The 16391-nt window shown below is 47.2% G+C and overlaps 2 protein-coding genes across 3 annotated transcripts; both read right to left on the reverse strand.

Annotated features, from left to right (window-relative positions):
- Window positions 1-251: 251 nt before the first annotated feature.
- Window positions 252-1359, reverse strand: Dppa5 (developmental pluripotency associated 5). The gene is made up of 3 exons (XM_005073707.3): window positions 1171-1359; window positions 913-1092; window positions 252-498 (listed from the first exon to the last, which is right to left on the reverse strand). Exons 1-3 carry the CDS (start codon window positions 1280-1282, stop codon window positions 440-442), a joined length of 351 nt encoding a protein of 116 aa, XP_005073764.1. The 5' UTR covers window positions 1283-1359; the 3' UTR covers window positions 252-439.
- A 9306-nt stretch (window positions 1360-10665) lies between these two features.
- On the reverse strand, window positions 10666-11853 carry LOC101837063 (oocyte expressed protein). 2 transcript variants are annotated; one of them, XM_040740138.1, is made up of 4 exons: window positions 11597-11853; window positions 11258-11458; window positions 11038-11171; window positions 10666-10934 (listed from the first exon to the last, which is right to left on the reverse strand). In XM_040740138.1, exons 1-3 carry the CDS (start codon window positions 11784-11786, stop codon window positions 11059-11061), a joined length of 504 nt encoding a protein of 167 aa, XP_040596072.1. In that variant the 5' UTR covers window positions 11787-11853; the 3' UTR covers window positions 10666-10934; window positions 11038-11058. The 2 variants fall into 2 exon arrangements, with proteins under 2 accessions (XP_040596072.1, XP_021084962.1); XM_021229303.2 differs by having other exon boundaries at window positions 11258-11440; window positions 11597-11843.
- Between the last annotated feature and the right edge of the window lie 4538 nt (window positions 11854-16391).

Consider the following 16391-nt stretch of genomic DNA (forward strand, 5'->3'; position numbering starts at 1 on the left):
CTCTTTAGACCAGGCTGGCCTAGAATTCAGAGATCTGCCTGCTTCAGTCTTCATAGAGCTGGGATTAAAGCCTGTGCCACCAATGCCCGGCGGAACTATTGTTCTTAATGATATTCTGGGTGAGTTCCAGACAGTATGGTACCTACTTCCCTAGAATTTCAGTGCAGTGACAAACCATAAGGATCACACCTTCGTGATGCATCCGATAGAAAATTGTGACCTTCCATACATTAGATACAGAGCCAAGAAACTATTTGACTATTTAAATTTTGATATTTATTAGCAACCTAGGAAAGAGATGTTCTCATCAGAACTCATTGCAAAGCAGGGGTCCAGAAATACCTCTTAGACTGCAAAGGATGTAACAAAGTTAAAAACCACATCAGAATTGCTCCAATACTGGCCACGGTCTATCTGTCACATTGACTGGAAACTGGCTTCACTCCAAACACTGGTCTAATTCCAGGGTCTTCATGGCTTCCTCCAGCCTGAGCATTCCTGCATGAGAAACACCAACAGGAGGATTAAGTGTTGTGGAACAATAGGAACCCTCAGGATCACTGCCTCTTTCAGTATCTTTTTGTGGACTTAGAGGCCCGAATTCTGGGTCTGGAAGCAGACACCCCTGGTCCAGTTCTAACATTCCCCTAGACACAGATGGGGGTGGCGTGGAACAACCCTGCCCAGAGGGACCAGTCCCAATCCCTTCTTACCTTAGACTCACCTCTGGAGCCCGGAACCACAAACAGATTCTCAGAGACAGCCCAGAGACCAAGGGGGTCCCTGGTAATGTCTAAAGCAAGCTACCCTTAGAGGTATGAAGGCAGTGGAGAGGCTAGAGGAGAGGTAAGCGTGGTGGAGGGGTGAGGCTACCCAACCAAGCCGAGGTTCAGAGCACCTTTAGAGTCTCACCTCTCTCCTGGCGCAGGCGGCACCTTTCAGCCATGGACTGAAGCATCCATTTGGCCCGAAGCTTGTGTTCGTAAGAGCCGTAAACTAAGACCTCAGTCAGTTCGGAAGATTCCAGAGCCTTCATTTCTATCATGGCCTGACTCACCCGCTCTATGTGAGGGATTCGAGATCCCTGTGGTCCTGTTGGAGGAAGGAAATGAGCTCAGGCCAGGGAGCCTAGGCCTGAGCTGAGCAGCCGGGTCAAGACTTGCCACTCACCAAACAGATATTTTAGCAGCAGCGTCTGGACTTGGAATATTTCTGGATCTTTCAGATCTTCAGGAATTTTCAGCCACGGAGGGATATCTTGACGGGTTGGATAGGTGGCCATCTCGGTTCCTCGCAAGCAATCAGTTTCCAGGGAAGACTAGTTCAAGCCTAACATTGAGGCCCCGCAGCTCCAGCATTCAAGAAGCTTAGCACCTGTGGGGGCTGTGGCTGGCTAGACCACACCCACTAGGACCCGCCCCCTTCGGGGCCCAATCTCAGATTCACTCAGATTCACACCCTCAGGCTGTGCCCCTAGAAGACCATGCCAGATCACCACCCTGCCCTGCCCATCTGCCCCAAGCTAACTAGAGTTGTTGCCTGTACTGCCTCGTTCTTTCAAGTCCAGGGGCCTTCCTCTGGGAAATAATTGATTGGGCCTGACCCCGAGAAGTGGTGACCCACACTGGAAGGTCGAAGACTTCTAAGAGACTATGGTTTTCCCCATCCCAAAGGAATCAGATCCTGGAGCGTCATTTTGTGTGGTACCTGAGCAACTTCCAAGAAGTCAACTACAATTCTTGTCATAACAAAAATGAAAACAAAATTCTTTTCACTAAAAGCTTACGGTGCCTTTAAAGGGTCCCCACGAGCTGGGCGTTGGTGGCGCACGCCTTTAATCCCAGCACTCGGGAGGCAGAGGCAGGCGGATCTCTGTGAGTTCCAGGACAGGCTCTAAAGCTACACAGAGAAACCCTGTCCCAGAAAAAAAAAGTTAGAAAATGATCGCCAATAGCTAAAAACTGTTGGATGAAGGTCTGAAAGTCCTAGGACATTGCTTTACAATAGAGGCATTGAGACAAAGGAACAAATGGTTTATCAATTGTGATATAAACAAAGGGAGTCAGAGACCTTTTATTAGCAGACAAAAGGGACAGTAAAATGCTTTGCAGGTATTCTTGACTTAAGACTATTTCAATACAATGGGGAAAAATATAGACTATAGCACAAAGTTGTGTAGAAATTTCTGCAGAGTGGTTGGAATAAGCACTGGGGAGGCTGAGGTAGGAGGAGCCTGAGTTCAAAGCTAGACTGAGCAATGCTGTGAGACCTTCCCCCTCAACAACAAGAAAGAGGGGCTCAGTGGTTAAGAATGCTGTGTGGGTGTATGTGCATGAGAGCTTAGGTAATTATGGAGGCCAGAGGTCAGAGTCCCTGGAGATGGAGGATTACATAGGAACTAAGGACCAAAATTTGGATCATCTGAAAGATGCCATCTCTCCAGCGTAAAACCAAGTATGAATACTCTCAACCCTCTTGTAGCTTTCACTCTTTTTTAAGTATTTTGTGCACCGGGTGTTGGTGGTGAACGCCTTTAATCCCAGTACTCAGGAGGCAGAGGCAGGTGGATCTCTGTGAGTTCAAGGCCAGCCTGGGCTACAGAGCCAGGATAGGCTCCAAAGCTACACAGAGAAACCCTGCCTCGAAACAACAAACAAACAAACAAACAAACAAACAAACAAACAAAAATTGTGTGTGTGTAGAGGTTACTGAATGAAAAAAATAAAATAAAAAGGGAAATATATGACTGCTCCTAGGTGTGATAGAGAATGCTTACTGTAGGCGTGGAGAGCATAGCCAGAGGCAGGGACATTGGGAGAGTCCAGAGTGGACATATCCCTTAGGAGAGGGGGAAAATCAGCTGCTAAGAAGACTAGCCTGGGCCAAGACACTGGTCAAGAGAGTAGACAAGAAAAGCCAGGTAACCAAAATGGCTGGATTACATGGGAAAGGGCAGCCCAGCCCCTGGGCTGGAGAAGTTTAGGGTAGTGGATGGGGTATGGCAATCATACCCTATAACTGGTTGGTACTAAGGGATCCACTTTCATATGTTAAATGGGCTCTTCAGCCATTTGTCCCAGGTTTGAAGGCTAACAGCTGAAGTGTGTGCACATACCCAGTGTGGAGGAGGTCAGAGGACAATTTAGAAGCTGGTTCTCTTCTCCATCCACAATGTGGGTCTTGGTACTTGAACTGGAGTAGTCAGAATGGGGACAAGTGTCTATACCCATTGAACCATCTTGCCCAATCTTTGAAATTTATGTTATTTTCAAGACAGGGTTTCTGTGTGTAGCTTTGGCTGTCCTGGAACTCACTCTAAACCAGGCTGGCCTAGAACTCAGAGATTGCCTCTGATCCTGCTTCTGCCTCCTGAGCACTGGCATTAAAGGCGTGGGCCACAAGGCCCAGTCCCTTGAAATTTTTAATGGAAGAGAAAAGGGAAGTATCATATAGCACCAGGTAGCTAATAAAAAGAAACTTTAAGGTAGAGTGCCTAACCCATCTCCCCACTGAGAACATTCCCTATAATTTCTTTTTTAAATTTAAATTAGAAACAAGCTTGCTTCACATGTCAATCCCAGTTCCCTCTCTCTCCCCTCCTCTCTCATCCCCAGCCCCCCACCCAATCCCCACTCCACTCCCCAGGGAGGGTGAGGCCCTCCTTGGGGCATCCCCAAAGTCTGACATATCATCCAGGGTGGGCCTAGGCCCTCCCTCATGTGTCCAGGCTGAGAGAGCATCCCTCCATGTGGAATGGGCTCCCAAAGTCCATTTGTATGCCAGGGATAAATACTGATCTATCCCAGGCCCCATAGATTGCCAAGGCCTCCTCACTGACACCCACGTTCAGGGGATCTGGATCAGTCCTATGCTGGCCTTTCAGCCATCAATCTGGGGTCCATGAGTTCCCCCTTGTTCAGGTTAGCTATTTCTGTGGGTTTCACCAGTCTGATCTTGAACCCTTTGCTCATCACTCCTCCCTCATAATTTCTAAATCTTTGAGCCATGGTGGCATGAAAAAAACAAAACAAAAATAATTTCTAAATCTTCATTCCCAGCTCTCTCTTTTTTTTTTTTTTTTTGTTTTCTTTTTGGTTTTTTGAGACATGGTTTCTCTGTATTGCTTTGGAGGCTGTCCTGGAACTTGCTCTGTAGACCAGGCTGGCCTCAAACTCACAGGGATCCACCTGTCTCTGCCTCCTGAGTGCTGGGATTGAAGGTGTGTGCCACCAACGCCGGCTTTACTCTTCAGTTTTAAATAAAGTATAAAAGGCAATCATGCAGACTCTGGGTGTGTGTGGTTGTAACAGGAGCTCATGTAACTCATGCTGCTGGGCTGGCCTAACTCCCTCTGTAGCTAAAGCTCTTCCTATCCCCACCTCCCCAGTGCTGGGATTAGAATTACAGGCCTGGGCCATCAATCTGGGCCTCTGTTTTTGCTCTAGCACAGGGTCATTCTCAAGAGGCCTCAAAAAGGCTAACTTCAGCAATAAGAAGGGACATTATTTCAGGTGCTCGGAGACTTTTGCCAGCTGTCCAACAGGTTCTATACTTAGTACCCAAAGAGTCCAGAAGTGTGTCACCGAGATTAACGGGTGGATGTGATGCTTGCTGGGTGGACAAGGAGGAGGCAGAGGCCCCTGACACTACGAATACTCGGACCACTGGGGCATGTTCCCCCATGAAAGCCTCTCCAGTGACTGGGGCCCAATTTTCATGCCATCCTCCCTCTCCCCATCTCAGCTCCCCAAGGTCTGTGAAGCCACCCACTCTCTGTCCTCCCTCCTTCCTGTTCAGATAAAAGCAGAGGATATACTGTATGACTAGTGTTACATACGATGCTTCAAGGTGAGTACAGGAACCCTGAAGTCTGAAACCTTGGTACCAGGGCTGCCTTGTTACCACAAGACACATTGAGCTTAGCTGACCATGTCTACAAACCACCCAGTACAAAGTACCAGCCAGTCTTAGCTCCTTTGGAAATACCCTCCTAGGAAAGGCTGAGTTGGGGGAAGGATCTGGAAAGACAAATGGCTGTATTTGGGAATCCTTGGCTCTTTGCCCTGGAGCTAACAGGGTAGACTTTTTGTGGCCAAGGAATGCTGACACAATGAGGCCAACCAACACTGCTTTTTTTTCCTCCCATGCCCTTGAGTGTTTGGCCTGCACATATTTCTCTTCACCACATTCATGCCTGTGGCCACAGAGGCCAGAAGAGAGCTTTAGATCCCCCAGAACTGGTGTTTGATTTTGAGTGGCCATGGAATTGTTGGGAACTGAACCTGGGTACTCTAACAAGACAAAGCAAATGCTCTTAAGTTCTGAGACATCTTTCACGTCCCCTCACACTACTCCCCTGGCTCATCGGGCTGAGACAGAGTTCTTCCATTCATCCTGGATAGTTTTATGTAAATTTGACACAAACTGGAGCCATCTGGGAAGAAGAACTCGCAATAGATGCCTTCGTAAGATTTCCCGTAGGCAAGTCTGTGGTGCATTTTCTTAATTAGTGATTGATGTAGGTGAGCTCAGTCCCTGTGGGTGGTGTCAGCTCTGGGCAGGTGATCATGGAGTGGGTGTATAACAAAACAAGCTGACCGAGCCGTGAAGAGCAAGCCAGTAAGCAGCACTCCTCCATGGTCTCTGTATCAGCTCCCAGAGTGTCCACTCAAGTTAGTTTGGTCTTGGTATTTTATCACAGCAAAAGAAACCCTGAGATATTCATGCGGTCCTTGAGGTCACCACCAAACACACTCCTTGTAGTTCCCAGAAGCTGCCACTCTGCAAGTTTTCCAGGGAGTCCATGAGAGTGGAGCCCAGCTCTCTTTTGACCTGTGGCAATCTCCAGCAGTTTTGTTTTTTTGTTTTTTTTTTTTTTGGTTTTTCGAAACAGGGTTTCTCTGTATTGTTTTGGAGGCTGTCCTGGAACTTGCTCTGTAGACCAGGCTGGCCTCGAACTCACAGAGATCCGCCTGCCTCTGCCTCCCGAGTGCTGGGATTAAAGGCATGTGCCACCAATGCCTGGCTATCCAGCACTCATTTCTTATACTTCTGTTTCTGCCCTAGGCATTGTGAAAAGTGGAGTCCACTGGTTTTGATTCTCCCCTTAGTGCTTAATGTTTGGAAACATGAGCTGAAAATGTTCAAACAAGAATGGCTAATAGTCTGTTACCTGCAAGGAAGAAAGATAGGGAGCATTTGCTCCCGCAGCCAAGTGCTCTTGAACTTTGCTACTGTCTTCCCTGGGGCAGGTGGGACCTAGCCACCACCACCAAACCCTTAACTAGGAACCCTGTAGCTCAGGTGCTTTCCGGATGCTGCCAGAGCCCAGTGCACCTGGCCTCTGGATAGAGCAGCACCGAGTCACTCCTTGGAAACCTCTTCCAAGCTGTGGTTATTCTACTCACATGTCTTGAGTTGTTTTGGGTTCAAAACCTGGATTTCAACCAGCAAGCATAGTTTAAAAGGGCTTTGCAGCTCTGTAACTTACACGGGAAATGTAGTAGCAGAAGAGTGTGTGTTTGTGTAGTTGGTCGATTTGGCCATAGTTTAGCAAACCCATTTCAGCACGTGTGATAGCCTGTGTCCTTCTCTGTCCTTTGTATCATCCTTCAGACCGATTACACTGTCGTACTTGTTCCTCCACAAATTATGCCCTCCTGCTGCTGTCCCAGCTCTGGGAACTGAGTCAAGAGTTTACATTCAAAGCATCCCGCTTAGGTGCTTGGCATAAAGCTAACATGTAATGGATATGGGCCTTTAAAAGTGAAGAAGAGAACAATAGAGCACTCTATGGTTTGGTTTTTCGAGACAGGGTTTCTCTGTGTACACTTGGCTGTCCTGGAACTCACTCTGTAGACCAGGTTGGCCTCCAAATGAAAGATACACAGATTCACCTACCTCTGCCTCCAGAGTGCTGGAACTAAAGGCATGTGCCATCACTGCCCAGCCAGAGTTTCTCTTTGTATCCCTAGATGTTCTGGAACTCACTCCGTAGACCTGGCTGGCCTTGAACTCAGAGATGCACCTGCCTCTGCTTCCTGAGTGCCGAGATTACCAACTTGGCCCAGCCTCACTATTTAAATACCCTCAGGGTAGAACAGACATGATGATGCATACTTCTCATTCGAGTCTGGGGAGGTAGAAGTTGGAGGATCAGGAATATAAAGCCATTCTTTGCCATATATCAAGTATATCAAGTTCCAGAGTGGGTATGCTTCAATCCCGCATCCCCACCTAGGGTGAAGGGGACTAACAGAATGAGGCTGGGCACAGCACTTGCTGAAACTCAAGGAACCCGAGTTTGTTTCCAGTGTTGACTTAAAAAGCAGGGCATTCATGTCCTGCCTGTAATCATAGTGTTGAAAATGTAGAGACAAGAAAGAGGGCCTTGGTGCTCACTGACCAGACTGACCAGCCTAACAGGCAAGGTCTAGGGTTGACAGAGACCCCGACTCAAAAAAAAAAAAAAAAAAAAAAAGAAAGCTGGGAGTGGTGGTATACACCTTTAATCCCAGCACTCTGGAGGCAGAGGCAGGCAGATCTCTGTGAGTTTGAGGCCTGCCTGGTCTGCAGAGTGAGTTCCAGGACAGCCAAAAATTACAAGGAGAAATCCTGTCTGGAGGGGAAAAAAATAAAGACAGCTTAGTGTGATGGTCCCTCCTTTAACCCCAGCATTCAGGAGGCAGAGGCAGTAAGATCTCCAAGTTTGAGGCCAGTCTGCTTTACATTATCAAGCTCTAGGACATCCAAGGCCTCACATAGTGAGACTCTGGGATTTTTTTAAGGTGGAAAGATCTTGAGGAAGACAACCAGTAATGACCTCTGGACTCTCCATGCCCATCTGTACAGGTACATGTGCACAGTAATGTACACACACTCTCATACACAAAATATGTTATAAAGCTCACAAAAACCTAACATTGAGCCAGGCGGTGGTGGTGCATGCCTTTAAACCCAGCACTCGGGAGGCAGAGGCAGGTGGATCTCCGTGGGTTCAAGATCAGCCTGGTCTACAAGAGCTAGTTCACAACAGGCTCCAAAGCTACACAGAGAAACCCTGTCATGAATAAAATGGAAAAAAAAAAAACTTTGGTTATCACAACAAAGTAACACAAAGTAGATGGCTTAAACAACAGAAATTCATCTCTTTAATTCTGGGAGTTAGATTCCAAAATGAAGTTGTTGATCACTAGGTTTGGTGTCCAGGCTTGAACTCACAGAAATCTGCTTGCCTCTGTTTCCCCAAGGTTACAGTCCCCAAGCCATGCCTCATGCACTTTCTATACCAGAAACCCCACTTCTTTAAAGTGGTAACAGCAAGAGTAGTGTCATGGCCGGGCGTGGTGGCGCACGCCTTTAATCCCAGCACTCGGGAGGCAGAGGCAGGTGGATCTCTGTGAGGTCGAGGCTAGCCTGGTCTACAGAACGAGTGCCAGGACAGCCTCCAAAGCAATATAGAGAAACCCTGTCTGGAGAAAAAAAAAAGTGTCATGGCCCATGAAGAACATACATGCCACATTACAGACATCAGGATGCTGTGAGAAAGACTTCTCCTAGGGTGACACAGAACAGTCCACTCACTGCAGAAAGGGAACCCATGACAGACTAAGTCATTACTGCCTGCAGGTCCTGACTGGTGAACCAATGACTTTCATTGGAGTTACAGGAGTATGGGTAAGGTGGCTTACAGGAGCAGTGGTGACTCAAAAACATCTGCAGCATGGCTGCCCAACACAGGAGACAGGAAAGCTGCAACCTAGAGCTCTTACTACAACTCCAGGCCAATTCTCAGTCTGCTCAAGGCACAGTAACTGGGTTTTTTGTGATGTTTAACATCGCAGGCATCCTCATGATTGGACAACTTCCTGAGCCATACACACCTGAGGACCTCCAAGCTTAAAGGGCAGCTACAGATGATTGGCCTAAAGGGTGTTTCAACAGACTGAGCTTGTTAGAAATGCAAATCAAAGTATCCCTTCACCAGGAATCCCTGGAGAAGGGGCCTAAGACATTGTTTTGAGGACTCCCAAAGTGAATTCTTGCACACCTTAAATCAGTGGTTCTCAACCTTCCTAATGCTGCAACCCTTTAATACAGTTCCTGCTGTGTTGACATCCAACCATAAAATGAGTTTGTTGCTACTTCATTAACTAATTTTGCTAGTTATGAATCTAAACCTACCTGATGTGTAAATTATCTGATATTCAACCCACAAAAAGGTTTCCACTCACAGGTTGTGAACCGCTGCCTTAAATCAACTAGGTGATTGGGACTCCTGCAGAAGAGGGGAAGGATTATAGGAGCCAGAAGGGTCAAGGAGGACACAAGAAAACCCACAGAATCAACTAACCTGGGCTCACGGAGACTGAATGGACAGTCAGGGAGCCTGCATGGGACTGACCTGGGCACTGCAAAGGGACCATGCATGTTACAGTTGTGCAGTCCCTGACTCGTGTCCACTTTGGGGACCCTATTCCTTATACTGGATTGCTTTATCCAACCTTCACCTTGATATACCATGTTTGATTGGTATCCGTGCCTACCCTTCTCTGAATAGAAACAGCGCCTGGGAAGGGGGCAGGGAGAGGGACTTGAGGAAGGAGGGGAAACAGCCAGCAGGTTCTTTAAAAAAAAAAAAAACAGGTAAAAAGCACACAGTGGTCTGGCAGTGGTGGCACTGTGAAACCAGCCTGGCTTACAAATTAAGAGTTCCAGCCGGGCGTTGGTGGCGCACGCCTTTAATCCCAGCACTCGGGAGGCAGAGGCAGGTGGATCTCTGTGAGTTCGAGGCCGGGCTGGACCGATAGCCTCCTAAACAATACAGAGAAACCCTGTCTCGTAAAAACAAAAACAAAAACAAAAAACAAATTAGAGTTCCAGGAAGCCAGGACACCGAGAAATCCTGCCTGGGGGGAAAGCCAGGACTGTTACACCTAGAAATCCCGCCTGAGGGGAGGGGCTGGGGGGGCCTTCACCATAATTCAGTCACAGCTTTATCATGCCCTCCTCATAGAGATGTGACTCCAGGTCACATTGCTGAAATGCCACCTCTCAAGATAGGAAACAAGTTTCCAGAAAACAGACCTGTGGCTTTTACCTGCCTAGTCACTAGGGTGTAGGCTTGAACAATAGGAGGTAGATTGTGAAAGATAAAGTTAGAGTCTGCAGTTAGGTTACCAGAGAACACAGGATGCCCTACCCCTCCCACTGATCTTTGCTCTGCCAGACTCATTGCAGCTGCAGCACATCTCCCATTCCTTCTCCTCCTCCCTTCCCCTATAGAAATCCCTTTGGGATGAAATAAAGCTGTTGTCTTGATCAGAATCCTATCTTGGCGTCTTTCTTCATATCTCCTGTCCGCCATCTTTCTCCTAGGTGCCCTTCAGCCCCCATATGTTGAATGTCCCACAGGTCAGGGCAGGGGCTTGTAAAAAGGGTTGGAGCTGGAGAGATAACTCAGTTAAGAGCACCCAGAAGACCTGGGTTCAATTCCCAGAGCCCACATGGCAGCTCATACCTGTCTGTACCCACCCCTCACACAGACATATCTACAAGCAAAATACCACTGCACATAATAAAGTTCTCCTTCAGGGCCGGACTGAAGCTGTGTATTAGGAATTGTAGGAGTACAACCTATACACACCTCACATCAATGATAACTGATGCTTTTAAGTTTACTTTATTGTATGTGATGAAAACAAAGTTATTCCTGTACTGGAATAGTTCTTACAAACCGCTATTTGCAAAGGAAGACAGATATCCACGAAGGCAGGAAAGAAAACAAGTGCAAGAATCTATGTTCCTCTTCACCTCCAGGGGCTGAAGTTGGGCTGCCAGTCAGTCAGCAAGTGCCTCCTGCACCGGCTCAGGCAGGTTGCTTGAGTTGGAGGGAAGGGTCTTCAAAAATTCCTCAAGTTATTTCATCTTGTAAGCTGAAAGAGGGTCAACACTAACAGTCAAGAAGGGAAATGGTATCTACTCCCCCTGATTGGGAGAGGCGGCTCTGGCCTAGTATTAAAGAGAAGGGGTCCTGACCTGGACTCTGGGAAGTGGTGCCTAAGGTTGAGCTGCCGGTGATGGGTCTGGGTGTGTCTGGCCTGTCCTTCCGTTCTCAAGGGTCTCCTCCGAAATGGATCCCAGGGACTCTCCAGTTGCCTGGTGTTTGGAAACTGCAAGAAGTTTCGAGAAAGTTTCCAGAAGCTGGGAATTGTCCCATGGCTTCGGAGGCTTCAAAGGGTCTTCAAAAGTCCCTTACCTTTTTGGGCGTGCTGTTCTTTGTGCCATACTGCCAGGTTCAAGATAATGTTTTTCAATCGATTCTTTACGAAGGGTCGTCCAAATATGGTGATTTCAGCTAAGTTCCCAGAGTCAATCGTGTCCACTCTCACCAAAGCCTGGCTTATCCACTCTATTTCGGAGATTAAGGCTTGGTTTGGGCCTAAATATAAAAGAGAGTCTAAGCAGTAAGTAGAACGGCTTCAGGTGGGAAGGGGCAGGCTCTGATGGGATTGATTGGGCTGGGGAATGAGGTATGGGCTTGCTGCCCCTATAGAATACAGGGAGCTAACCCAGACCCCTGTGAGGAGAGGCTCACCAAAGATTATTTCTGCCAGCCAGGCATCCAGGTACATCACGACAGGATCACTGAGTTCGTGCACTGGGAACCACCAGGGCCGCACGTGAAGCCGCGGGGACGCAGGAGGGGCGCTGAGCAGCTTCTTCGAAGGACGGTTTCGCATTTGACTCTTCTGCTCCGCGTGATGTTCAGTAGTATGGAGTCCCATACTGACACCCACAGACCGCAGGCACCAGATACTGCGGTGCCTGGCTGCCTGCCGCACTTTACAATATGCGGTCCGGCCACGCCCCTTGTGTGTGCCACGCCCCCAGCCTAAGCGAGTAATGTAAGTAGGTGGGCTAGGGACATAGCTGGGGGTGAGGGGACCTGTATCTTGTGGAGTCTTCAGACAGTCAGCATCCTAGGCCTGCCCAGCATACTGCTGACCCTGAGAATTTAATTTGGTGACTTGACTTAACTCACCTCCAGCGCTCTAGTTAATTCCGTGTTATTTTCAAAGACGTGGGCTCAGAGAGGGCTAGCAGGGTGCCCCACCCCACCCCCGCTATCTCTTGTCTTCTCCAGCTTTGAACTGTTGCCTTTAGAAATCCTTCACGTAGCTGTGCCATGTTTTACGTGTGTGCCACCACCACCCGGCAAAAAATACCTACAGCGCCCGGTATTCCCAGTGGGTCTCCCATCCGACTCTGCTTAGCTTCCGAAATCAGAGGAGTTCGTGCGCGTTCAAGGTGATATGGCCGTAGACGGCAGAAGAGGTTATTGAAACACATAACAAGTTTGACAAATTTCATTTGTTTCTAGGTTCCTAATTCATGCATGCATGAATTTCTTCTCTCAATCTAAACTGCTATTTCCTCTGTAGGTGTCTTCCGGTTAAGGTTAAAACATTTTTAACTGTAATATAATGATATCTGGCAAGGTTTTCATGTCTCCCTGATTCCTAGAGGAATCCTCTGGCCTGAGCTCCACTCTGCTTCTGTTAGCAGTGCTGCCAAGTCTACCTGACCACTGGAAACTTGGAACTACTGGGGTCCCTACTGGGCATGAGGTAGAGATGTCATTGAAGCTCCCACAGGTCCATACTTTCTCGTGAGCTATTCTCCTGAGATGCTCCCGGTTGAGGCTACTTCACAAACACACACCAAGCCCATAAAACTTGTCTCCGTATTTTCAGACTCCCAGAGGGAGCTGGGGCTAGCTACCATGTTGTTTGTGGGTATCAGTTTTGTGAAAACGTGAGGAAGATAAGAACCGTGGTCATCCTCGTCCGGATGACAGTTGAGTTGTGATTTCCTTTTGTTTCAGAGGCAGAGTTTTTGGAATCTTAGTTTCCCAGGTATTTATTACTGCATATTACTCGCTGAGCCCATGTCAGCCTCCAAAGATTTAAAATGTTTTTACTGTTTAACAGGTGCTGCTGAGTCAGTGTGCCACCGTTTTACCTCCAGGTGTCTTGGTTTGAGTGATTAAGAGCAGGTGGAAGTCATGTGACTATTGCTCCCTCATTTTCCCTGTAGCCTAATATATATGCTCCTTGTACCCAACCCAATGGGAGCAACTACAACCAAGACTTCCAGCAGTTTTCATTTCCCCTGTGGTCCCTGGAAGGAACCAGTCTGAATGTGCTTCAGTTCAGGCAGCAGATTATATGCGAGACCTATCATTCTATTTTCTATTTCTATTATTCTTTGCTTTTTTTGAAACAGGGTTTCTCTTTGTAGTCCTGGCTGTCCTGGAAGTTGCTCTGTAGACCAGGCTGGCCTCCAACTTAGAGATCTGCCTGCCTCTGCCTCCTGGGGGCTAGGATTAGAGGCATACACTCTCACACCTGGCTAGTAATTCATATTTATATAATTTCATTTATTATATTTTTTGTACATTGGTATTTTGCCTGCATGTATGCCTGTTTGAAGCTGTTGGTTCCCCTGGAACAGGAGTTATAGAGTTATAGACAGTTAGTCATGAGCCACCATGTGGGTGCTGGGAATTGAATCCGGGTCATCTAGAAGAGCAGCTAGTGCTCATAACTGCTAAACCATTTCTCCAGCTCCTAATTCAAAATATTTTTAATTACTTACATATTTCTTAATTACAAAATGAGGTGTTTCGTTTTTATCTTTTTACATCTGTACAGCGTGTACTTTGCTCATTCATGTCGTTTATAATGGTTGATAGATGTCTTGGTAGGAATGCTGCCATGGAGCAATCAATTTTGTTCTATGTTAGATAATGTCTGGCTGTGCTCTGAGAGGATCTGGAGCAGAAGTAGGTAACAGAAGTGGCCCACAGCCATCAGAGGCCTAGAATACCTATTGACTTGAAAGCATAGCCAAGTTAGAAGAAAGAGAAGGGGGAGAAGAAGCAGGAAGAGAAGAACAGGAGAGAGCAGGAAGATCAAGTCAGGAAGAATAGAGGAGAGCAAGAAAAGAAATACCATAATAGAGGGAGCCATTATAGGTTTAAAGAGAATTCTGGCATGAGGGAAATGCCCAGAAATCTACATGGTTGACCCCAACTAACAATCTAAGCAATAGTCTGAGAGGCTACCTTAAAAGCCCTTCTCTGATAATGAGATGGACGACTACCTCATATGCCATCCTAGAGACTTCATCCAGTGGCTAATGGAAGCAGAGGCAGACACGACACCCACAGCTAAACACTGAGCTGAACTCTGGAATCCAGTTGCAGAGAGGAAAGAGTGATGAACAAAGGGGTGAAGACCAGGCTGAAGAAACCCACAGAAACAGCTAACCTGACAAAGGGTTGCTCATGTACCCCCAAACTAATAGCTGGAAAACCAGCATAGGACTGTTCCAGAACTCCTGAATGAGGATGTCAGTTTGGAGGTCTGGTAGGGGATCAGTATTTTTATCCCTAGTACAAAAATGGACTTTGGGAGCCTACTCCACATAGAGGGATACTCTCTCAGCCTAGACACATGGGGGAAGGCCTAGTCCCTGCTCCAAATGATATGACAGACTTTGAAGATCCCCCATGGAAGGCCTCACCCTCCCTGGGGAGCAGAAAGGGGATGGGATTAGGGGGTTGGTGGGTGGCAGGGAAGAGGAGAGGGAGAGGGAACTTGGACTGACATTGTTGTGTCCAAGTTGTGAAGATCCCCAGAGACAACCAGGAAGACAGACCCACCAACTGTAAAAGCAAGATTTTAATGATTGTTCATCCAACCATGACAGGGACTCCTTCTAGCAAGCTGACACAGCAGGCTCCAGAGGGAGGCTGGGTTTTAAAGACAAAAAAAGTTACAGGATTATATCAGTAGTTATGGGTTGGTTTCTGATTGGTTGACATTTGGGAACAATTAGAAGAATTTCTCAAAGTCATATTTCGGCATGAAATACCTGTGTACCAATTATTTTCATTGGTCAGTGCTGAGAGGGAACATTCTGTGTTTTCTATGGTATTGTCTTGTTACTTGCTGGTGGCCTGTTGTACATAGATACCAATAGTTTTCAGAACTATATTCTGGAGACTACAGGGGAGGTTTTGGTCTCCCCTGCAGTTTCTTTTGTGGCCAAACAGTTCCCAGAAACCAAGTATTTAAGAGGCTGGGGTGGGGATGGGCCAGGAGGTCTGGAGTTTCTTTGTGTTCAGTTTTGACCCTAGGCTCTGGGAGGCCAAAGGATCTGGAGTTTCCTTGAGTCAGAGGTCCTTGTGCTCACAGAGAAGACCTAAGAGAACCAGGAATGCAGGGGTGTCTTCTCAGTGGAGAAGATAAAAATCAAATAACCTGCATTCCATCCAGAAAGCTGAGGAGTGGATTTTGTTAATGGCCTGGTGACCTTGCTATCTGTGGTGGCAAACCGTGCCCATCTTTCGAAATAGAGGCAGACATCACCCAAATCCCCCAGAATGATTATCTGAGACTCTTCCCTCCCTCAACAGTTACCCATCCTTAGGGGAGATGTCATGTGTACTTCATGGCTGCTGACCTCTACACTGTCAGAGACCACACTAGATTCTAGGCCTTCTAGCTATAGAGCGCATCCTCATGGTCACATGGTCTCTATATAGTCATGCCATAAGCTTTATTGTGTACCTGGAATGGGACTTATTGGGCTGATTGTTGCCTGAAAACCTTTTCCAAAATTGTACCGTGTCACTCAGGAGGCAGAGGCAGGCGGATCTCTGTGAGTTCGAGACCAGCCTGTTCTGCAAGAGCTAGTTCCAGGACAGTCTCCAAAGCCACAGAGAAAACCTGCCTCAAAAAAACAAAAAACAACAAAAAAAATTATACTGTGTCTTAAATATACTGACGACAAACCACCTAGTGTTAGACTCCCCGAAGTCTGATCCAGGTTGATGAAGTCAGTCTGCACCGGGTTCTCATTCTTATCTCTTCCTACAGTTCCCTTAGCTGTATGACTTCTCACTTAGGGAATAGCATATATATAATATCAACAGAAGTTGCTCACTCTTATGTGTGGTGCTGAACTTCAATAAACCCGCTTGCCTACATAGCAGCTGTCAGGCATCTCAGCACAGAATGTGAGTTCACCATCTGTGACACACTGCTGTCATGGTTATATGACTCTGTTTATTCATGCCACAGTGCTGCCAGTGCACTTTTAGAGACAGCTGGAAGGGAACACTGACCACAGCAGTCAGACTGGTACATTTGTTGGAATAGGACTGGGGTATGGGGAATTGCTATACAAACCAAGGTATGACTATCCTAGCCACTTAGTCCAGTCCCTTCTACTACTGTTCTGCTCAATAGCTGTCAAAATATTGCATTTAAATATTTGTTTCTGAGCTAGGCATTGGTGGCACACCGCCTTTAATCCCAGCA

The sequence above is a fragment of the Mesocricetus auratus genome, unplaced genomic scaffold (assembly GCF_017639785.1).
Source record: "Mesocricetus auratus isolate SY011 unplaced genomic scaffold, BCM_Maur_2.0 Super-Scaffold_100691, whole genome shotgun sequence".
Lineage (NCBI taxonomy): Eukaryota > Metazoa > Chordata > Mammalia > Rodentia > Cricetidae > Mesocricetus > Mesocricetus auratus.